The sequence below is a fragment of the Triturus cristatus genome, chromosome 6 (genome assembly GCF_964204655.1).
Source record: "Triturus cristatus chromosome 6, aTriCri1.1, whole genome shotgun sequence".
NCBI lineage: Eukaryota > Metazoa > Chordata > Amphibia > Caudata > Salamandridae > Triturus > Triturus cristatus.
The window spans coordinates 1,805,514,218-1,805,538,271 of record NC_140589.1 but is presented as its reverse complement, the minus strand read 5'-3'; the positions used below and the strand labels follow the sequence as shown (position 1 = coordinate 1,805,538,271).

General features: G+C 41.4%; 1 protein-coding gene across 11 annotated transcripts in view; it reads right to left on the bottom strand.

Annotated features, from left to right (window-relative positions):
* OTOF (otoferlin) overlaps positions 1-24,054 on the bottom strand; it is a 1,069,570-nt gene that overhangs the window by 83,154 nt on the left and 962,362 nt on the right. For all 11 annotated transcript variants that reach the window (XM_085613159.1, XM_085613153.1, XM_085613156.1 and 8 more), the window contains 2 exons: positions 9,258-9,400; positions 5,336-5,424 (listed from right to left, as the gene is read on the bottom strand). In XM_085613159.1, coding sequence (XP_085469285.1) covers positions 5,336-5,424; positions 9,258-9,400 — 232 coding nt within the window. The remainder of the gene's footprint in view (positions 1-5,335; positions 5,425-9,257; positions 9,401-24,054) is intronic.

Sequence of the window (24,054 nt, the reverse complement as noted above, 5' to 3'; positions counted from 1 at the left end):
ACTCGCTGCTCATAGACGTCATTTGAGGCTCTGGTTTGCGCTGTGTGGCTGTTCCGAAACTACAACGCCCGGTTCTTGATGTGGGGGCTGGCAGCTCCCAACTTTGAGGTCTGTTACTTGGCATCTCAATTGCAATGGGTCAATAGATGGATTGCTGATACCATGCGGGGTGACACTCTGGAGAAGAGGGGGACACTGGTGCTCCAATGGCTGTCGCACCTTTTGTTTTAGCCTCGAACACTTGGGACAGAGTCTGGTAGCGTGCAAGCAGTTGCTAAACATTGCTGGGTGTGCTCCTTGTAGAGGGCGGTAGAGGGTACTCTCTACTCCCCTGGTATTCCCCTCCGCTGGTTGCCCCGATTCATCCGGGGGGAGGGGATGCATCTTGTAGGTTGGACGAGTGGGTGGCCCTCGGGCCGGAGACTGTGTAGGATTTTTATGATGCCGGACTCTTGCAGAACTTCAAGGATTTACAGATGTCTTATGACGTGGCTGTGAGTAATTTCCTGTTTTTTGGGACTGTCACAGAGCTTCTGTGGTGGACATGGCGGTGTGGGCAGTCTGAGCCTACCATGACACACTGGTGCCATACCATTTGCAACTCTTCCAGCAGGCATAAGGTGATAACTGCATTATATCCTGCATTCTGCGTGTACATGTACACACCCCTCCACAGTTTACGGGACGTTTGGGCGGCTGATACTGGCACCTCAATATCGGACGTTGACTGGGTGAAGATACTGGCTTGAGTCCCCCGGGTGTCTCATAATGCTCAGTTCAGGCTGATCAGTTTTTATATCTACACAGAGCATATCTTACCCTCAGTTGGATAACCAAGTACTATCCGGGACTGCCTCTGGGTGCCCCATGTGTGGGTTGGTGGTGGCAGATATGCTTAATATGGTGTGGAGCTGCCGCCACCTGGTGGATTTTTGGGTGGATGTGGTGGTGCTCATCAATGAGGTTACTGAACAAACATTACCCTCAATCCCGTGACATGCCTGTTGGGGTTCTTCCCGTGACCTGCTAAGCATAAGGTTGATATTAAATTTGCATTTCTTTCCTTAATTCTGGCATAGCGGCAGGTCACGCTTAATTGGAAAAGTGCCAAGGGCCCACTTTTTTCCAAGTGGAGAGCAGAGTTGATACGGTGGGCGGATTATGAGAGTGCAATGCTCTTGCGGGAAGCCAACAAAAGAGCAGTGCCCATTGGAGGTGTCCTGGGCTTGGGATGTCTTATTGGAGGATTTCCCCAATCAGGGGCCACTTCACTGCCCTCCGCCCATCGTGTTGAGCTATAGTGATCCTGGCCTTTGCCCGGTCCCTCCATTTCTGCACCTACCAGCCTGGTGGTGTTCCCATGACTGTTTGCCGTGGGACCCGCGGGACGGCCTTCTCCTTCTGTTCCTTCCCTCACCGCACCCGGGAGAATAACGACCCATGGTGTTTTCTTATGCTTTCTTTCGGATACTGGCGCCCTCTCTAGTTCAAGCGCTGGGGTGGGGGCATATAGGATGTTGAGGGGGTGTTCTTGTTAAGTTACTGTCTGAAAAACCGGACAGGATGGAAGCGGCCTTCATAGTGTGTTGGTCCTCACAGGAGCTTAATCTACCCTGCACATGGTGTGGGAGGTCGGTGAATTATCCTAGGGTGGCTGCTTTGCATTTTGCATGGTTTGTTACACGATGGAGGGATTTAGTCAACCTGAAGAAGGACGCTTGTTATTTCACTCTTCATGGAAATGTCAATAAAGTGTATTTAAAAAAAAACAACATTTCATTGACCCAAGAACGCCAGTCAGAGTTAACACCAATTGTTTACTTGACCATTAGTACAGAGGAATCACAGGAACCTCTTTAAACGCACATTAGTTGTTGACAAGCTGAAAGCTTAACCAATAATCCTACTCATGGGATTTAGCAATCAAATTTCATCAGGACCCTATGGAGTGAACACTTCCCATGACTTGAGCACTTCCTGTGAGGTCACCCTATTAAGTGGGCACTTCCTGAGAGGGAATCATTGGTGCAGTACAATCAAGTATGTCATCCAACTCTGTGCTTGCTTGTTGTAGCACCTGAGCGACTGCTGTGTATGTAATTGGGAAGAATAAAGGAAGGTGTAGCTGGAGGAGGGAAGAGAAGGGAGAATGAAAGGAGGGACCGGTATGGCCTACAGTTTACTTACAGGTTATGGTGTGCCCATGAAAAATTGATTTGGGATTTTGTTTAGTTTTAATTTGCGTTATTTTTTTAGCACACGTTCCGTCTGCCCCTATAAGAAGGTTTGTGAGTAGCAGGAAATACATGCTATATAATCTATGTCAGCACCTTGATTCTTTCCTCCAGGCAAATTGTTCTACCACTGCTTTTGTTTTCATTGATAACCAGAGGGACGTATTATGGAGAAACGCCTAATTCTATTAGGTAACTCTGCAGTGTCCTCATGGCTTTGTACATGAACAATATACACGTAGAATCATAATATTGGACTGTAGATGTCTCTACTAGTTATGGTTCTTATACAGAATGACTATCTAATCTGAAACAGAGCACTGAAGAACCAAACAAAGCATTTCTATTTACACATCAAGTCTCACCCCTCAGAAAGGCCAGGATGCCTTTAAGTGTTGACAGAATGTTTGTCAAACGATTGGTGTTGACATAATTTGGACAATGATTTTCCATTCCCTAACGACCCCCACCTACTAATATTCCAATTATGATGTGGCATTCATAAATCTTGCATAATTGATGCATACATTCATGCTCTGTCCTTGACACCTCATTCTTACATTCTCCCCCGGGATCTCAGTTTTGTGCTAGATGCTTATGCCTTTATGGGAAGGTTGTTTAATAGCATCTTCAAAATTAGGGTTATTTAATACTGGCAAATGAAAGGCAGGGCAATGCCAGATTTTCACAATATTCACAAGTGAAATATTTACATACAGTTGACTGAAATGTAGTAATTTACATAGCCGATTCTGAAAAAAGTCTTGCACGGATCTTGCCCTTACAAAGCAACATTTGGCTCTCCTATTCTAAATAACTCTATTGTGAAGAGAGGGTCGATGAACCACATGTGTTGGACACCAATAAAATGAGGGGTGATCAATTCTTCCAGCCTACTGTTCAGTTTGTAGTTTAAATTCTTTAAGCATAAACAATTCACCAATCAGATAAAATGCTAATGTAAAGGGATTTGGGAAACATGCAAAAAACTGAAAAACATCTCAGAATGGGATCCAGTAGGCCTGATTTTCCTTGACATAAAAAATGGCAGCCATGATTTTAGATGCATGAGAAATATACATTCAGTTAACACTAGTTAGCAGATTGTGTACAGGATATGCTGTTTCACGCATAGTTCTAACTAAATCTCTGCTTCCTTTTTGTCAGTGCACCATACATAAAAAGTTCTTATTTTTAAAAATTTAGCACATTACTTTTTAAATGCATGTGAACACTGGAAACAAGTTTACAATGTAATTATTCAACATAGGTGGAACATAAAAATTAGACATTGTTTATATGGAAAAGAGGGGTCTTTAAAGATAAGCTTAAATCTCGGTCGACAATATGAATGTACACAAAAGGTTTTTGTTACAAAAGTCTCTATTTCTTCAGATGGTTTTGGAAAATAAATGCTATTCCAGTCTTAATATTTATGAAGGATTTTCTTAACTCAATATTTTCTTACAGGTCACAGAATAATGAAGAATGGTAGACAATTTAGTTTTGGCATCCATCACCCAAATGAGGGACCCAATTCATCATCATCTCTCTGATTCTCTCCATTAATTAGAGGGAGCAGGCTTCAATGTGCTTAGTGCCATTACTGTTTTCTGAGCAGATTATGATGTGTGGACAGTCAACCAAGTGAACCAATCCATGCACCATCCAACAGGATTAAGACAAAAGCTAAGGTATTTAAAAACTAATTTTTAATGGCATGTTTTATAATGTTGCCTAGAATGTCCATCTGAAAATGACAGACTAGTATTAAAAATAACAGGTGAACATTTTGGTTTAGACACAAAATTCTATACCAAACATTCACACAATTACTGCATACTTTCTGAATCAATTGTTTCTATTTCATAATTGTAGCAAGCATAATTGTGAATAATTTTAATATTTAGGTACAAAATAGTATTAGGTTGCCTGAACTGATGGGTTAGTTAATTTTGTAAAATATTTGGCTCCTATTAGCCACATACATGTTCCAAATATTGCTCAGAATGTACCGAAAGGTATACTTGGAATGTAATTTGAGCAGGACACATGTACAAGTAAACCACTTCTAGGAACATCTTCTTGAAGAAACTGGTGTTGCAGAAGAGAAAGCTTTAAGGTGGAGTTCTGAAAGCCTGCGAGACCATGATGTGCGACTGAAGAAATATTCATATTGTGTGATTAGAGATACCTCCAGAAAAGATTCCGTTTTGGTAATATCACATAAAAGAGTAGCATGTAACCTGTAATGAGAACTACTGGTACATGTACTTTGTCGGATAATTTGGGCTATCTTAGCAACAGGCCTCAACAAAAGATATTCATCTGATAAGGTGTCTGTTATGCGTGCTAATAGCAGAAGGCTCATCCCTAAGAATGAGCAAGGAAGGTCTCCATTTCTATAAGTGATACATACAGTGACAGCATGCCCATCAAAAGTCACCACATGGGATCCGAAAGAGATTCTACAACATTGCAAAGACAGCCATTAAGGGTAACCATTTGCCACCAACCAGGCCTTGATCTTTCTGGTAGAACCAGCATGCACTGGAAGGATTTCTAAGAGATTTTTTTGCATTATGTTCATTACTTTAAATGTAGTGTGGCAGAACATTTGTAAGTGCCTAATTTTGTGACTTGGTGAAATATGTTAATATCTGGTTGAGAGGCTACAGTCATGAGTTAAAATCTCTGTAAGGGTTGATCTACCCTATACCACACTACCACACTCCCCTTAGGTGTTGAAAGTTTGTGGGGAGGGAATGTGTTCAAGCAGAACTCTTTGGATTCTAAGGAATGCGCTGTAGTTTTATTCACTATCCAAACTGAAACCTAGAGTAAGTCAGTTCAGATTCAATGGGCTTGCTACAATCTAGGATGTATATTTTCCACTTTTCTTCTTTGCTTTAAACAAAAACCTTAGCATGTCTCATACATGCTATAAGATACCCTAGGAGACACGTCTGATGGAAGGATTGGACCAAACTTAGTGAAGTGTTTCGGTATGGTCAAGTGATGGGTTTAGGGTCAGAATTAGTTGAAGGTTGACTGACTTCTACCCCCTATATTTTCGTTGGACACCCCAGACTTCTAAGTACCTCTTTGGCTTCCTGGGTGAGATGTCGATGGCCGGTCCTGGAGCTGGCATATCCATTGGAAACATGTCCACCCACATTTCCAGACGGCCCTGTGTACAGACGTAAACAAGGAGACACAAGGCTTGCATCATTCATCAATGGTGCTTCTCTGCATTGACATGTAAGAGAATCTTAGATTGTCATCACCATATTACAAAAATTATAGAAACATGTTAAGATATCACACCATAAATGTTGTTGTTTCACCAAAGAGAAATTATTCAATTGGATTAAATGAGTGCGGACAAGATAAGAGGTATTCTTTGTCAGGATTTGTGGGGACTCAAGTGAAGTTCACAAGTGGAGTATAGACAACAAAATGAGTAGCTTTTCCAAAGAAATAAATACAGTATTGAGAATAGTAGTAAATTATATCTGCAATGTGCCTGAGGTTTGTTATAAACTAGATAAGGTATTAGTAAATACAAAATCCGTTACTTCAGGTGATGCACAAAAAGGTTTGGAAAATCCTGCTATAGGGTCCAATTCACACAGATTTTACTGCGAGTAAGTGTGACATAGTCTTCTATGGCTCTTGGCTTTCTCCTAAATTTCAGTAGTAAGTCAAGACGATGCCTCACTTTCTCCTGGATTTCAATAGTAAGTCAGGAGTACTCCAAAAACAAGTCACAGCAAATTATTCGTGAATCGGTCTCAGATTACCTTTACTTAAAAAGGGTTATCACAAGTTGCTGAAGAACCCTGAATCCATTTAGCTACTTGTCAGTTTTTAAATATAGTAGAATCCGCCACATGATAAATCTTAACTAATAACTGGTGACACAATCAAATTTCTCTTATACTCAATCGAGATTCATATTGACAAGACAGATGTACTACTTTTCTAAATATATGAACTTCCCTATTTTCTTAAACTTCTTCAGTGCTGCTAACAACCACAAAACCAGACACACAAATCAATCTAGAGGCTCAATTCCTTTGTCTGTTGTCAAAAACCACTGTCTTTTCCATCTTCCACACCTTAGGGCAAACCATCCTATCGCCTATTCACTATTTTTTCTAAAATCTGACATGAGAAACCTAGTCTATGTTTTATGCCACATGGAAAATAAATTTCACAATGCGCAAGTTCATATATCATCAAGATCCATTAACAGAAATAGTTAATCCATCCAATGAATGATCAGCGTATAAAAGGTAATGGCATATTGAGAACAATAAATGATTCCATACATTTGCCCTTAAACCAACTCCCAACTTTCATAGATATGGTGGCAACTACCTTAGTGCCTCCCATGACATTCATTTTGATGGCCAAAGCCTACTTAGCTCTTGACCAAGGTCCACTTCACGCATTCATTCTAGAACACGTGCAGACTATTTTTGTTTTACTTCTATGTGTCTGTGTCTGACTCCCACACTGACAGAGTTGGCCCTCTAATCACAAACACTTGCCTCACATAACATTCCAGCTTGCAATCTGACTCAGCTGCATAGACTGTCAGACTGACACTCATACTCTTCCTCCCACTCTAGATTGTGGCCTTCAAGATTCCAATCTGTACTGACTACTCTATCATCCATTCTTCAGGCTCTTCAGAAAAACGTCTGCGCTACTTCTTAAAAAAGATGACACCAAGAGATTGTTGTAGGATAACACCTACATCTTCCCTTTTATAACGTGCAGTCGGAACCTATACATTTTCCCCCTTGTATCTGAGATTGTGCTCTATAAAAGTGCCAATTCGAAGTAACAAGAGTAGCAAGTTATATCACCCAAACTAAAAAGTAAAGTTGACCATGCGCCATAAACTGAGAAACTAGTCGACATGGTGTTCCCAAGACCTTCACAATCATGATGGACAAAGGGAAAAGACATTACCCCTGCTCTTCCCTAATAATCGAACAAGATGCCCTCTGCTCTGCAATAACTAAAATACAACAAAGTAGCGCCAACATAATCTTTGTTCCTATCAAATACACTTCTTGCCTTTCCTAACTTGACCTTAACCTACTTACCAAATTGAAGAACTTCTTCCTCTCACTCCAGTAAAGACCTCTCCTACCTCTTTTAATAAGAAAAATAACTTATTTTTTGTCAGCCTCGTTCAGCAAAAAATTTTAAAAAGAAAAAAATCCAGCAGAAAAGCTCTCTCGACACAGTGTCGATCCACACTCCTGCTCTATTCTTTAATATTTTCTCCCATAACCTACAGAAGAAGTAGGTTCTCATTCTAGCAATTGACCAATATCCTGGGCTTCTGGGGAAATCACTGTATATGTGTAGATCTCAAGCTGTAAATATTTCCAGTTCAATGTAAATGTGTGTTATGTGCAAATGTGTATGATACGAGTTGTTTTTTATAGTGTGCTCTAATTAATGTTTGTACCCTCTCCCCTCACATCCTGGTTCCTGTAATCTGGTTGTAATCACAACTCCCCCACACTTTTGTTCTCTAAACAGCGTCCTGTGTTTCAGATGCTCCCGAAGCAGTAATATTTTTCTCCATTCAAGGATCTGCTATTGCTTTGAAGTAGGTTTGTACTATAATTCATCACAAAAAAAATCCTTACCCCACTAGCTAAATCTACACAACCATTCCTAGGCCAATAGATAAGTAAAAACAGCGCCATTCGGGTGCTCAAACAGCCTTTCCATGAACCTATAGACTTTAAAAAGGTGTTGTACCAAAGTATCAAATATTTTATACAGCTCTCACATAAATGATAAAATATCTGCTACCAACATTTTGTTGATGCTATTTTAGGAGTACATTTTGTGTAGTCGATATAAGTGCAAGTCGAGATTATGAATGGTGATATTTGACCTACAACTGCCATTGCAATGGCATTGAGGATAATTACCTTTCAACTGCTCTAAACCCATACACTACTAAACATGTCCTTGATGAGTGGTAATCTGGCTGCTGCCCATTCATTAGCATAGAACTGGGCCCTTACATAGGCAAGAAGGGATGCTATTGGTCTGTAAATTAGGCCTCTTGTCTCATGACCGCTCAGCTGTCTTCAGAGTCCTCGACCACACTGTTCTACTACAATCCCTGAAAGAACCAGGACAGCAGGACCTCCTAGAATACTCTGTGCAAGCTGAAAACCAAAGACCATGTTTGGTACACATTGGTGCAAGGTTACTCTCCAACATGTGGGGTGCACGACGCCCTGACCACTCAACTTTGTCTTGCAGTGCCCCCATCAGTGCACAATTAAGAGAAAGTTGCCTCTCAGTCAGCAGGTTTTCACACTAGACCCAAATAGTCTTTCATGATCACAAGGAACAACAATGTCATGTCTATAACCTAGTAATATGTCACGACAAAAACCCAATCTGGATATTTTACCTAACAGAAGTCTTACAAAAAGTCACGGTTACTTAGAGCGAGCTCAATTCCATCATGATAGCAGAGGACAACATATAATACTCAACTGGTCCCCATCAAGCGCCACTTTGACGTGGCTTTATCATTTGAATAAATAATTAAATGTAACATCTTCTTGGGCAGGGGTGACATGGGTGACAGTTATGCAAACCTGTTATTCTGTCTGAAGGGCTGAAACAACTTGTCAGTAATTTAGCTGACATTGGACATCAGCATCACTTATGTGGGATAATTAGGGCAACTGAAAGTGACAATACATGTATATATAAGTGCACAAACTAATTATTAAACCTTGAAGAAGAGCCTGTCTTGGAGTGAAACTTGTGTCAGCTTTTTGGGGACTCATAAAACATACTGATAAAATGAATAAAAAATATTATCAAGCATGTCACCCATTACACCGTTTTATAATTTTTTTTATCACCCATATTCAATAGTCATGCATTGTGTTGCAGCTGATAAAACACAAGGGAGAGAGTGGAGTAGGAACATCCCCTTCCTCCTTTGCCCTCTTCGGACCTTACCTGTTCAATGCCTGGCTTGTCAGGATTCAGTAGGGGTCGTGTCTCCACGTGCTCAGGAATCAGCTTACAACCCGCTCGTGGGATCTCCTCCCAGTGGTGAAGCACAGTCAGTGCCAAATGTTCATCTGTCTGCTTTTTCTGACCTACCAACATAAGGAGGGAAAGGAAAAGAGCAACACACCAGCTTCAAATGAATCCTTTGTAATCAATATTCCTCATTCAGTTAGGAGTGCCACAGTGGTCCCCAGACTGAAAACCACATTATTATTAAGGTGGATGAAATTATAATTGCACAAGCGAAGTGCACAACTTCTGTAGTTCTTGAGTTAGTAAAATGTGTGCCAGGGAAAACCTGGTCTTAACTTGACCAAACTAAAGCAGAAATGCGTTATTTCTCCTTGTTTTTGCTGATTCTATGTGTGGCGCATTGTGCAGCACACATAGAAACAGCAAAACGTCATGAATGATTGTTTATGTTCAGGAAGGTGTCAGTATTCTCTTAATGTATCACATCGATTCATAGGGTAAGTTTTAGGATTTCAACCTCATGCAGTTTGAGTGCCATTTAGGCCAGGGTACACCCAGATGCTAGTGTGGTGTCTCCAACTTTTATCTTTTATGACATGAACAGCATTAAGTCATTAAAGTCTTTAAGACAATTGTGTCTTGTTTTTGCTTTGTTACCTAGAAGGGCAACATCCACTAATTGAGGCTTAACTGGTCACCTTCTGTAGACTAGGGGGCATATTTGTACATGCAAGTGGCGGAGAGCGGGTTAGCTCCAAATTTGCTAAAGCCAAGCGCCGTAATTTGAGAAATGCAGGGATGCACTATATTTACAATAATATGGCACTTCCCGGCGTTTCTTCCTGTGCTGGCGCTAAAGTAAGATGCCTAACACCAATGCAGGCACTCTTGCACCATAGTGCAAGGGTGTCTGTGTTGAGGGAATGATTGTTTATGTGTCTGCACATAACGTTTACCTTACCATTGGCAATCCGTCTCACAATGTTTAAATCAAACTTTGTATCTGTGTATATAGCTATATCTTTATGTATATGTAGCTTTATATATAGCTTCTCTCCCAGTTATGCCTGTCTACATATGGGCTGGTGGGAGGATCTGGTCCTCAAAAAGCAGTTTAGTCATCAGTATCAACACCATGTAGTTACTTGGCTTAGATTTATTGATGATCTATTTATAATCTGGCGTGAGACTTTGTCTCAAGAATTAATGTAAATGATATTAACCTAAATTTTACAGCTAGTATTAGTACTGAAAAGGTTAATTTTCTCTATGTTGAAGTGAAAATTGTTAAGAACATAATAAAGACAACATTACATCGAAAGGAGACAGCAGGAAATTCAGTGTTACATACCACCAGCTAGCACCCGAAACACCTAATACAAAGTATCCCTTACGGGGAAATGTTAAGATTAAAGAGAATCTGTAGCAATGAGATAGACTTACTGGAGAAACAAAATGAAAGCAGAGAGAGATTTCTAGCTACCACGCAAAAACAGTTAAATCTAGATCTAGAACCAGGTCTGAATTATTGGAGGTAAACACAAGTGATATTAAGACCAATAAGAAACAGAACCCACCAGATTAATCTTAATTTACAATAAACCAGAAAAACAGCTGAGGAGGATTGTAAAATGAAATTGGCCCATCGTCTTAGATGACCCTATAATAGGCTACCTCCTACCACAAACACTATTAATCACGTATAGAAAATCAGCATCTATGAGCAATGCTCTGGTGAAGAGCAGCCCAGAAGTCATTGAAGTGGGTTCATGGCTTACCGCAAGAAAGGGGATTTTTAGATGTGCGACCTGTAAAGCATGTAAATTTGGTATTAATAAAACCACTTATTTAACACCTTTTAGTGATAAAATGCAGTTATTCAACAAACATCTTACTAGTAAAACAGATTTCGTCATCTACATATTGGAGTGGGACAGATTAAGGAGAATCTGTAGCAATGAGATAGACTTACTGGAGAAACAAAATGAAAGCAGAGAGAGATTTCTAGCTACCACGCAAAAACAACTGACACAGCTAAAGTTAAATCTAGATTTAGAACCAGGTCTGAATTATTGGAGGTACACACAAGTGATATTAAGACCAATCAGGAAACATAACCCACCAGATTAATCTTAATTTACAATAAACAAGAAAAACAGCTGAGGAGGATTGTAAAACGAAATTGGCCCATCGTCTTAGATGACCCTATAATTGGCTACCTCCTACCACAAACACTATTAATCACGTATAGAAAATCAGCATCTATGAGCAATGCTCTGGTGAAGAGCAGCCCAGAAGTCATTCAAGTGGGTTCATGCCTTACCGCAAGAAAGGGGATTTTTAGATGTGCGACCTGTAAAGCATGTAAATTTGGTATTAATAAAACCACTTATTTAACACCTTTTAGTGATAAAATGCAGTTATTCAACAAACATCTTACTAGTGAAACAGATTTCGTCATCTACATATTGGAGTGCACATGTGGACTCCGATATGTAGGAAGTACAAAATTACAGGCGCGCAAAAGAATATTACAACATACTAGGGCCATAACCAATCAAGATCCCAATTACCCTGTAGCCAGACACTTTAAGGAAACCCACAACAGTGACCTCAAACAATTGAAGTATTATTTAATAGATGCCGTCCCAGCAAACAAAAGAGGTGGAAACAGGGAAGCAATACTTAGGAAGTTAGAAACTCACTATATTCTAAACCTACATACTAAAATTCCTGGAGGTTTGAATACTAGTGAGGATCTGTACACATGTTTGTGAGAATACATCATGACGAACTATTATCTTTTGGGTCATCAGGGGTAGTTGAAGACAACAATAGCATACACTTGAGCCTTGGTAGTATTTGGGACAATTTCAGAGTTTAATTTGATTTTGGGTGAATCCGTTTTTACGCAAATGAATGACACTCGTAGAAACATAACTTTAGATGATATATTAATATCAAGATTTGCCCAAGAGTGCTTAGATCTTAAGTCCCTTTATAAATACTGTGTCAAAATATTGTTCTATTGTATGTTTTCCCTTGACAAAATTATTAATATTGTCCACTCTTTATCTGCTGCTATACATTATAATCAAGTAGTGTTAGGCATTGGGGCAATTTATAAATAAGTACAGTTTTGATTTCTCTGTATATGCTGCTATATTCTTGCAATAAGTACCGTTACTCATTCATGCCCTTTATGAAAAAAGTAGTTTTTAAGTAAGTTTGCACCTTAGCACTTTAGTCACAAACTCAACCTTTTACATGAATTAATAGATTAATATGGTGCAAAAAGACAATAAAGGTATTTTCCTTCAATTTTGACAAATGAAATGAATTATAATGATTGCTTTGATATTGAGGCATACATGCAAAATTCAAATGTCAGAAAGAGTGAGGAGTTACGTGCAAAGTAAGGTACACAATTGATGTACAAGCACGTTTACCCAGAGCTCATGTAGCAAGTCTTTTCTTTATATTCATGGTTTGTATAGCACATGTTACTTTAAAAGCTTTGACTGTAAAGCACAGCATTGTCATGTGATCAAGGCGTTGTCGGCCAAAACGCGCATTGGGGGATAATCCCCAATAAACCACTTTTTAGCACATCAATGGTGGTTTGTGGTCGTTTCTCTCCTCTACGAGAGCAATTAGAGCCAGGAGAAAGCTGAAGTCCAAGCGCTGAATGCTGAACGGAATCCCAGCGCCGAGATCTCCGCCCTCCACACTGCTTAATATATGTATATATATATATATATATATATGAGACTGCTCCAGTTGCACCAGAAACGAGTCACTCGCGGTCGGGTGCTGTAAGTGCGGCGGTGCCTACCGCATAATATTAACGCTCCAAATCCTTTAATATATAAAGAATGCAAGCACTCACGGGTGGCGTGGCAGCGGGTCTTTATTTCCGGAACAGACGCGTTTCGGCGATCTGCCTTCCTCGGTGTTAACGGCACACCGTGAAACGCCATTTTTATACATGCATCTCAGTGTGTCAAAACATAGTAGATATAGACAGAGGACAGCGTGAAATGTCAGCGGAGTTGCAAGCGCCATCTTGTAATGTACCTATATACAATCCAAAGTGTACTAATACATGAGCGGTACAAAATTAACAAAATTAACAATTATTTTGAGCATATATGTACAATATTCACTTTCAATAAAGTGTGTACCGCACCAATTCAGACATGAATTAAAGAACTCACAATGAGTATTATCACGTGAAAATGGCAGCAACACCACCCATATGCAGGATAATGCCGTGTATCGGCATTGCACTTCATTATGCCGTGTATCGGCTTTCACTAGCTGTCAAACACATTTATTTTATTTAACATTGCATTAGATCTAGTCTAAACACGTGTAGCAAAGGGGTAATTGAAGTAGCTCAACACAGCAGGTTACAGCAATCTGAAGACAAAGTCCATAGACTCTCAATTAGATATCCAGACTAACATATTAACATATTAATTTCCCAAATGTACTGACAACTCTTCATTGCTGTTAAGGCCTGACGGAAACTTAGACTGAAGGTCAATAATGTAGCGTGATTCTAACCTTCGTAGTTTCTTCAGGCGGTCGCCACCTCTAATATTTTCTGGGACAGAGTCTAGACCAAAAAACTGTAAAACATTCTTGCAATTAGGATGTTTTTCCTCATAATGTCTCGCTACAGGATATGAGGCACCTCCTGTTACCTCCAGTAAGCCCCATACAGCTGTTCCAGGCCACACCCCTTTTTAGACCCCCCTGCAAACGTGGCTCCTGGCGCACTGCTGCTCCACGGGGAGGTGGCGGTCCCAGGGGCTGCGGGGGGCCCCGCTAATTTATTGCACATTGTCCCCGGGACCTGGCCCACCCAGGGGCTTATAGAAAAGGAAGCGCGGAAGTCCGCGCTTTGTTTTGTTTTTATTTTCTCGTCCGGATTCGCGCACCTAATGCGAATTTGGCCAAATTTTTTTTTTTTTTTTTAAATGCTTTGTTTGGCCCTGAGGGTCCTTGTGGGACCCCCGAGCAGGCCTAGGGGATCAGGGTGTTTCTACCCTGCCCCCTTTTTTTGTTTTTTACCATTTTTTTAACTGTTTTCTTGTGACTCGGTTACAGAGTCACAAGATGGCTGGCAACACTTCCTGGTTTGGAGTGTTGAGGTTCTGTAATTCTCGAGTCTGACTCCATTTTTTTCTGTGCCACCATTTTGTGTTGCCCTCACGTAGGCCTGTGAAGGTAGCCTGGCGAATAAAGTGGCCTGGCCTTCTTAGTTCATGTATACATTAACTAGGTTGTCTTTTTGACTCTGAAATGAACTGTAAGAAACTGACCTCTGCACCTGAAACTGACCCCGCAAAGCCAATTTCCCTGATCGATCTTTGTCTGAGATTGCCAATCAATGTTCAGGACATCGTTAACTTTTAGTTTCCTTACACATGCCTTATCTTGTTCAGCATCTGTTACCGTTTCTTTTTTTATGTTTCCTCATTACATGGGTTATGCTTTCAATTATAGGTTTGTCCGGCTTGTGGAGATTGAATTTGGGACATTCCTAATAATTAACTTTTGGGTTGGGATACTGTAAATTGAGTTTTTGTTATGTGACACTTTGTTTGAAAATGTACTTTATTGGCTAGAATTTTGTGCAGTGGGTGTACATTTATAATGTGAATATTGGGTATAAAAGGAGACGTCTCGCCTTAGTAAAATGAGCAGTCTCCTGAGAATTTACACCGTGATGTATTTCTAGGATCACTGTTACTAGCTGCAGCTAATAAACTTGGTCTCTGATGCCATCCAGAAGTATTCCGTGTCTCTGTATACCAAGACAGGTGAACTCGAAGATCTTAGGCATGCCCCTGACGCTGCTGGGTTAAACCCCGGTTCTTCAACTGGCGCCCAACGTTGGGCGACTTCAGCAGTACTGGTCCAAGCCTGAAGATTGTGAGGAGCCCCGTGAGGAAATTCTGGAGGACGGCCGCCACTTCATCGACCCCTGCATGTCGACGTGGACCGAAGGTTTTTTCTGCGAGGCTTCCCCTTTGATGGCTGCGAAGGACTGCTGCCCTGACTGTCGCCCTGTCTTGGACCCTATTGTGATTATTTGTAAGGCGAGACGTTAGACGGTCTTCTGGTGGCGTGACAGACATTTTGGTTAAGTATAAGTGGGTCGCTCCCACGACTTTGTTTTGTTTCTTGGTTTTGATTCGGCCATTGCAATAGTCGAAGCCGGGGGGTTCGTATATTTGCGAGTGTATCATTTTTGATAACCCCTTGAAGTTTGAAGCAAGACTAGTGAGCTAAAAGATGCCTGGTTTTAGCAAATTTAGGAAATGGTTTTGTTGTAGTTGTAATAGGGATTCCCGATTGGCGGACTTGTGTCCGATACCTCCGGTTGGAACTCCAACTTATGAGCTCTATTCAAAGCATGGTGTAGGTCCCATTACCTTTAATGAAGTATGGGTCCGTTATACAAGGAAAGATGGTGTTTTACGGTGGCCCCAACATGGTAGTTTCGAATCAGATGTTTTAGATAACCTAGAAGTTGCGCTATTTAAGAAGAAAGCCCGGCCGGCGATGTTTGACTCTTTCCGCCTTTGGCGTAAGGAAGCCAAACAGCGAGAAATTTAGCAAGCTAAGAGAGATAGGAAGGAAAGGAATATATCGGTAATGCAAGCTGCTAGGCAGTTTAAGGAAGATGAAGAAGATCGTGCGATTGAAGTGTCAGATAGACAACATTGCATGGCCATTGACAAATGTTACCCGGCTTTGCCACCTCCCCTTTCAAATGTGACTATAGACCCTGAAAAGGATCCTTTGATGTCACATTTACTGAGATTACCACCCCCTTATGTGCAGGGTGCTACTGCACCTCCGTTACCTCCAGTTGTTGCACCCCTTGTTGTCGTTCAACCCCCTGTTGTTGTTCAGCCACCCGTTGCTTCACAGGTGGTTCTTCCTCCCCCGGGGCAGCCCCCTCCAGGGCCGCCAGCGTTGCCACCAGCCTTGCCTCAAACTCCTTTGCCTTACACTCCTTTATCTTCGACTTCTCTTATTTCTGTCCCTACGTCTCTGTCACCTCAAAACAGTTTGTCTCCTGTCCTCATGTCAACTTCTTCTCCTTCTGCTCGGCAACGAATGACTGAGACTGTCACTAGTCTTTTGTCTCCTTTCTTTGGGTCACTGAATATGACCCCTGTTTCTGAACGTAAGCAGAGACGTAGTCAGCTCCCTGGTCCCGAAGAGCGGGCAGTGTTAGATCTCTTTGCTCGTAGATGGGTTTCGAATACCTCCAAGTACAGTCCACAAGTGGTTATGGATTTCTTCCTACAGTGGGAGGCACCAAAACAAAGGTATGTTTTTGATGTCATGTGTACCTTCCTTAGTCAGGAGTGGGAAGATAATGAGTTGGGTTCAATTCCACTAGAATTGCTTAATGTTCAGTCTGAATTTGCTAAAGGGACGATAGTGGGTTCCGATGTTGAGGAAGCGGTAGAGACACTAATCACTTTTAGGTCTAGCCTTCCACCTCAGTCATTGTTCGAACCTGACCCTTCTATTAGGAGAAAAGTGAAGCAGTATCCTATGAGAGAGGTTCCCCCTGTATGGAGAGAGGCAGTTGTGGCTGATGCCGCTCATGGTATTGCGGCTGCACCGGCTCATTTTCAGCGAGTGTGGGTGCATGTCCCTTGGAAGAGAGCTGAGGTCCTGGCTCTTAAGCAGACTTTGCCTGACCCCAGTAAAAATCCTGCTGGTTATTATAAGGAGTTGTCTCAGACAGTTGATGCGTGTGTTATGAATTTAGCTGACATAGATATGTTGATGGGTAATGTAGTTCCTCAACCCTTGTGGGCGAAGATCCGTCACGAGGATCACGCGCCAGAGTTAGGAGATACGTGGGTTAATATTACTGCTGCAGATGGTCGGCAGGTAGGAGGTGCCAAACCTGAACCCTTAGTTGCAGAACTACCTGGTAGGATTATTAATTTAATTAAAACTATGATGCCTCCTCTGCGGGTGAATTGGGACAAGTTAGCAGCATGCAAACAAAAGAAAGACGAGAGTGTGTCTGATTTCTTCACTAGGTTTGAGGAAACATTCATTGATCATAGTGGTCAGGATATGAGTACAGAAGGTGGTCAGAGGTTGTTTGTAGATAAGTTTGTTTTTAATTTACTTCCTGAACTTTCTAATAAGTTAAAGGACTCTGAGAGTTCATGGGCTGTTTCTTCTTCGGCTCAGATATTGGCTACTGCACAATACTATGAGAATAGAGATAAAGATGAGAAGGATAAAGTAGAGAAGAAGACTAGAGAATTAAAAACGAAAGTTCTTCTGCAGCAGGCTTATCCGCCTCGCCCTAATCAGCGTCAGTTTCAGCAACCTTCCCAGTTTCAGCAACCCCCACAGTTTCAGAAACTGTTGCAGGTCCTGCCAGATGGGTTGTGGAAGGAGGAATGTGTGAAGATACAACAGAAAGTGTGAAGATGATTCAGGCAGAAGCTACTGAGAAAGAATTGAGTATGTGGAGAGAGAGTACGGGAATGTTGGATTCAACAGGCTGTTGGGTTGAGTTGTCAGAGCACCAGCGATGGTTGTTGCCGGATGCCTATGTGCTTCCGTTGGTTACTATGGCTCATGGGTTGGCTCACATTAGTTCAAAAGGGATATGTAAGTTGTTGGCTCCGGTATGGCAGAATGGTGGAATTCCTAAGTGTACTGAGAATTTGGTTAAACACTGCATGATTTGCTTGATGCATAATCCTGGAAAGGGAACCCCAACTCCAGCGGGTCATTTTGCTCCTCCAACGTATCCGTTCGAGGTGCTGCAGATAGACTATATTCATATGGAAAGATGCAATAACTTGAAGTATGTCCTTGTGGTTGTTTGTGCCTTTTCCAGATGGATAGAGGCCTACCCCCTAAAGGATAATACTGCCTTGTCGACATCCAAGGTTTTGCTCAAAGAATTCTTTCCCAGATATGGCTTGCCGAGGATGGCATGGAGTGATAATGGAAGTGAATTCGTGGGTCAGATTATGAAGAAAGTATGTGCGGGTCTGGGTATTAAACAGAAATCTCACGCTGCGAATCACCCCCAGTCAGCAGGCCTGGTCGAGTGCTATAATGGCCCTCTGAAGCTGAAGTTGGCCAAGGTGCAAGCGAGCTCTGGTCTTACATGGCCCGATGCCTTACCATTGGCACTTTTGTCCACGAGAACGACAGTACATTCTCGCGTGGGACTTAGCCCATACAAGATTGTTTTTGGACGCCCGGCGAATGTCAGGGGTGTGCCGAAGCCTAAGAAGTACAGTGATATCGAGTACCCTATGTTGGTTGACTACTTACATGATTTGACTGCTAAATTGCGTGTTCTTCACCAACAGGTCCATGACACTTTGCCTTCAGTTTCTGTAGACGCAGGCCACACGATTCAACCTGGCGACTGGGTGCTAACCAAGAATTTCCAGAGGTCAAAGAACTTGGAACCAAGATGGACCTGTCCATACCAAGTCCTGTTATCAACTCGGACTGCTATTAAGGTGTTCGGCAAGAAAAACTGGGTACATGGTACCCATTGTAAGAAGAGACGTTTGCCCTTACCGTACGATAAGTGGGTCCGGGAAGGTGTTGCAGATTCCGAGAGTGAAAGGGTTCCGAGATTTGTACCTTTTAGCGATGCACATCTGTAATGGACTCATTCAGAACGTGCGGATGATAAAGTCTTGCAAGAAGCTGTGCCGCCGTGTTTGAGACTTTATACTACGCACCCAGAGACACTCTTTCAGGATCAAACTGTGCCTGGTAAAGAACGCTACAACTTAAGGTCTAAAAAGGACAAATAAAATTTGAATTTTTTTGTGAATTACACTCTTTCAGACAAGAGACTATTTTTCTTTTTCTTTTTCGAACCACCATCCGGGTTCAGCTGCAGGGTCGCGGTATAAGAACTTAAGGGGTGGCCCGCGTATTGATGAAAGGTCTGCGGTTCTAGGGACGTCTAGGACGCCTGGACGCACACTTGAGTGAAGAAGGAAAATTGCCGCGAGCAGCACGTTAGAGGATGGAGTCTGTTGTAACTGAAAGAGATGTTGAGAGAATAGATCTTAAGATAAGATTTTGTACATTGATACATAGCAAATGTTTTATAATATTGTGCTTTTTGATGTTTTTAAGTATCACATTAGCTTGTGTGGGTTGGACTGTCTATGCTACACAACAGACATCTGCACCCACCTCCCAACCTATGCTTTCTTTCACTAATGTTTCTTTGCACCAGTTTTATACGTTGCCTGAACATGAACAGACAAGGAGATCAGAATTTGTCAACAACTCGTTTATACAGTTGTTGCATCAGCATCAGTTAGTAGTAAATACCACTAATTGTTGGGTTTTTGGTCTTATGCCTCATACGACAGATAAAGGTATGCCATATTTGGTTTTGCCTTTTTCTTTTAATGGGTCTGTGTGGGCTTTTCAGACCATGTTTATATATGCAAATGAGGTACACCCCTTACGTTCCCTTAAAGATAACTCGAGCAATAGTGCCTTAATAAGGGGAATAGTAGCTATGATCCGAGATATTGATGCATATAATGCTATCCCTAAGGATGAGGTGCAGGCTTACGTTGGTTGGAACGTGACTGGATATAGTACCAGTTTGACAGAGAAGGAGAGACGAAAAAGGTCTCCCCCTATTTGGATTGTACCCCACCGAGGCCACTTTTGTTTTCAAGGTAATGGTCGGAATCCGAAAGCTCAGCTAGGTAAGAGTGTGTGTGCTCAAACCTATGTCTATTCATCTCGGCCTTCTCCACCGTTTGTGCCAGCTAAAGGCACATATTTTGTTTGTCATGACAGAGCCTACACATGGTTGCCACCTGATTTTTCAGGAACGGGTTATGTGGCGTTTCTACTTCCCCCTACATACACTACTGCTTCAGACTATCATAGAACGAGATATGATAGAGGTGTCTTCAATAAGGAAGATACCGCAGCACACGAAGTAGGAGATTTCTTCAAGGGCTTCTTGCCCTTTTGGGGTCCTATGATCAATAGTAGGCATATTCAACAGCTTGTCCGCGTTGTTGAAGCTACTATTAATGAGACAGCAGGTGCTCTTAGTAATGTTACAGCTGAGCTTCAAGCAGACCGTCTTATGACATACCAGATAATGCCCCTACAGTGTACCAAGCCATCTCTAGGTTGTATAAAATCTCTGAGTCTATCCATGTAGACGAAGGAGACTGGTCATTGACGGGATGGTTTTGGGGACTGCTGTCCAAACGGGGATGGAAGATTTTGACATTCCTTGGTATGGTTTTAACCATCCTTTTCTCTTGTTGTCTTTGCATCCAGTGTGGTCCCGCCAATTGTAGTCTTTGTGCTACTATGTGTGTTCGGAGACATGTCCCGAGAGAAGTAGAGAATAATAAGATGATGCTACAGCAACACCTTGATTACCTAATGAATATCGACATAGACCTAGATTCAGATTAACATGAGTCTTAGGTTATTGCCTACGTAATGGCAAAAGGAGGGTCTGAGGTTCTGTAATTCTCGAGTCTGACTCCATTTTGTTCTGTGCCACCATTTTGTGTTGCCCTCACGTAGGCCTGTGAAGGTAGCCTGGCGAATAAAGTGGCCTGGTCTTCTTAGTTCATGTATACATTAACTAGGTTTCTTTTTGACTCTGAAATGAACTGTAAGAAACTGACCTCTGCACCTGAAACTGACCCCGCAAAGCCAATTTCCCTGATCGATCTTTGTTTGAGATTGCCAATCAATGTTCAGGACATCGTTAACTTTTAGTTTCCTTGCACATGCCTTATCTTGTTCAGCATCTGTTACCGTTTCTTTTTTTATGTTCCCTCATTACATGGGTTATGCTTTCAATTATAGGTTTGTCCGGCTTGTGGAGATTGAATTTGGGACATTCCTAATAATTAACTTTTGGGTTAGGATACTGTAAATTGAGTTTTTGTTATGTGACACTTTGTTTGAAAATGTACTTTATTGGCTAGAATTTTGTGCAGTGGGTGTACATTTATAATGTGAATATTGGGTATAAAAGGAGACGTCTCGCCTTAGTAAAATGAGCAGTCTCCTGAGAATTTACACCGTGATGTATTTCTAGGATCACTGTTACTAGCTGCAGCTAATAAACTTGGTCTCTGATGCCATCCAGAAGTATTCCGTGTCTCTGTATACCAAGATAGGTGAACTCGAAGATCTTAGGCATGCCCCTGACGCCGCTGGGTTAATGCATGCCCCTGACGCCGCTGGGTTAAACCCCGGTTCTTCAGTGTTGGCAGCCAATCAAAATGAATCTCGTGCTCGGGAGGGTTCGCGAATCCTCCTGGGTGCTCATATATATATATAAAAAAATAGAATTTCTCAGGAACTATTGAACGGATTTCCGTCATTTAAAAAAAAAGGGCGCTTTCTGAACCGAGAGCTACCTTTTTGCCGAATGTGGTGTAAGGCCGTTCAGCAGTTCGGGCTGTAGCCTGTTCCAAAATTCCTATGTAAATGAACATTGGGAAAACGCTTTTTGGGACCCCCCCTTTTCTCTCGACCCCTGCTTGACGAATCACCCCCAAACTTTCAAGACAGGAGCCGACCTGAGCTGGTCATTAGTTTGGAAAATATTGCGAAGATTTGTCAAACGACGCCAGAGATATAGGCAAAAGAAAAAACGTAAAATATATATGCCTAGAGAACAATTTCTTTTTATTTCAGAAAATTGTTTACCAACAAATTAGAGGCGTGGCGATGGGGGCCTGTTTCTCCCCAAGTTATGCCTGTTTGCATATGGGACTTTGGGAGGAACAGGTCCTCATGGCATCCTTTCAAGAGGTCATTAGTAACCACATAGTTCGTTGGTACAGGTACATCGACGATCTTCTGATTATTTGGAAGGGCCCGGAGATTGGGGCTCTCCAATTCATTGACGACATCAATAACAATAGTTTGAATCTCAGATTTTCAGGTCAAATCAGTTGTCACAGTATTTGTTTCCTTGATGTTGAATTGTTTATCCTTAATAACCACCTACACTCTAGACTCCATAGAAAGGCGACTGCTGGAAACTCTCTCCTACATGCTACTAGCCACCATCCTGCACACCTGATTCACAGTATCCCCTTTGGGGAGATGCTGCGCATCAGAAGAATATGTACTACTGACTTAGACTGCTTTAAGGCGCAATCAGAATGCCGAGAACGGTTTCTGACTCGGGGATATACCACGAAAATGATAGACACAGCTATATCTAAAGCCAATGATCGGGGTAGGACCCAGGCACTAGCTAAGAAATCATCTAGTGGTCTTACCACTGACCCAGGTACCTCAGAATCACCTAGATTAATCCTGACATATAGTCGACAACAGCATATCATAAGAAGGATTGTCTCTAGGAACTGGACGTTGGTCAAAAGTGACTTAGTTTTGGGAGACACATTGTGTCGATCACCCAACCTGACCTTCAGAAAGGCACGCTCTATGAGGGATCAACTGGTCAAAAGCAGTCCTGAGCTGATTGATAACTCCACGTGGTTGTCCACTTGCAAAGGTTTCATAAAGTGTGCAAGTTGTAAAGCATGTAAACATGGAATAAACAAAACAGAATATACTACTCCATGGAGTGACAGGATGACCAAAATTGATAAAAAACTCACTTGCAAAACAGAATTTGTTATTTATGTACTGGAATGTCCATGTGGCTTACGCTACGTGGGCAGTACAAAACTACAGGCACATAAAAGAATTTTGCAGCACATTCGAGCTATCAATCATGGTGACCCTAGTTATCCAGTAGCCCGCCACTTTGACGAAACACACTCTAGGAGATCTAATGAACTACAATATTTTTTGATCGACTCAGTTCCTCCCCTAAGGAGAGGTGGGAATCGTGATTCCCTACTTAGAAAACTAGAAACAAGATATATAATTGAGTTAGATAGCAAGATCCCCAATGGATTGAATTCTAGTGAGGACTTTTTTTACTCACTTATGATATATCGATTTAACTAATATCCAATCCTGCTGTCTTTTGAACATTTATATCACTAGCGCATTCTCTCTTTTTAAACCTATGATAGTATAAGATTTTTATATTTTTTTGTACACACACAATTTTATGATTTTTGTTATTTATAGCACAATTTTGCACATTAGGTTTTTTAACACCATTTGAAAATGACACCGGGTAGATTACTGACTCAGCGTGCTATTAGTTTTGGCTATGTACAATTACCCATTGTGGTAGTTATTCAACAAATATGAGCACATTTTATTCATGTGTCAATAAGGTTATACATAGATGGATTTAAACCAAAGTTACATTATGTATTAGGATTTTATAAAATATGAGTGGTTATTTAAACCCTGTTTTTTTAATCCCTTCTTAACCATATATGATTGTTTTTAATGAATATATTTATATATTTATATATTTATTCATATATTTATTGACCATGAGGTTCGTTTGGTATTTAGACCATAACACTTGCATCTGTTTGTACATAGCATTATTTTGCACATTTAGTATTGTTACAATGCTAAGAATATTGATTTGTTTATTACAAACTTGAACTTATACAGTGGAAAGGGAATTTGGAAGCATTAAGCTGGTATTTTGTCTATGTCTATGATTTTGACACGGCAGAGCCTGTCGTTCCCTTCCCGCGCAGTGTCACTTTAAATGGTGTAACTTCAATCATGTGGTGTATCATGTGACCAAGGCTCTTTGGGAGCTGAAACGCGTAAT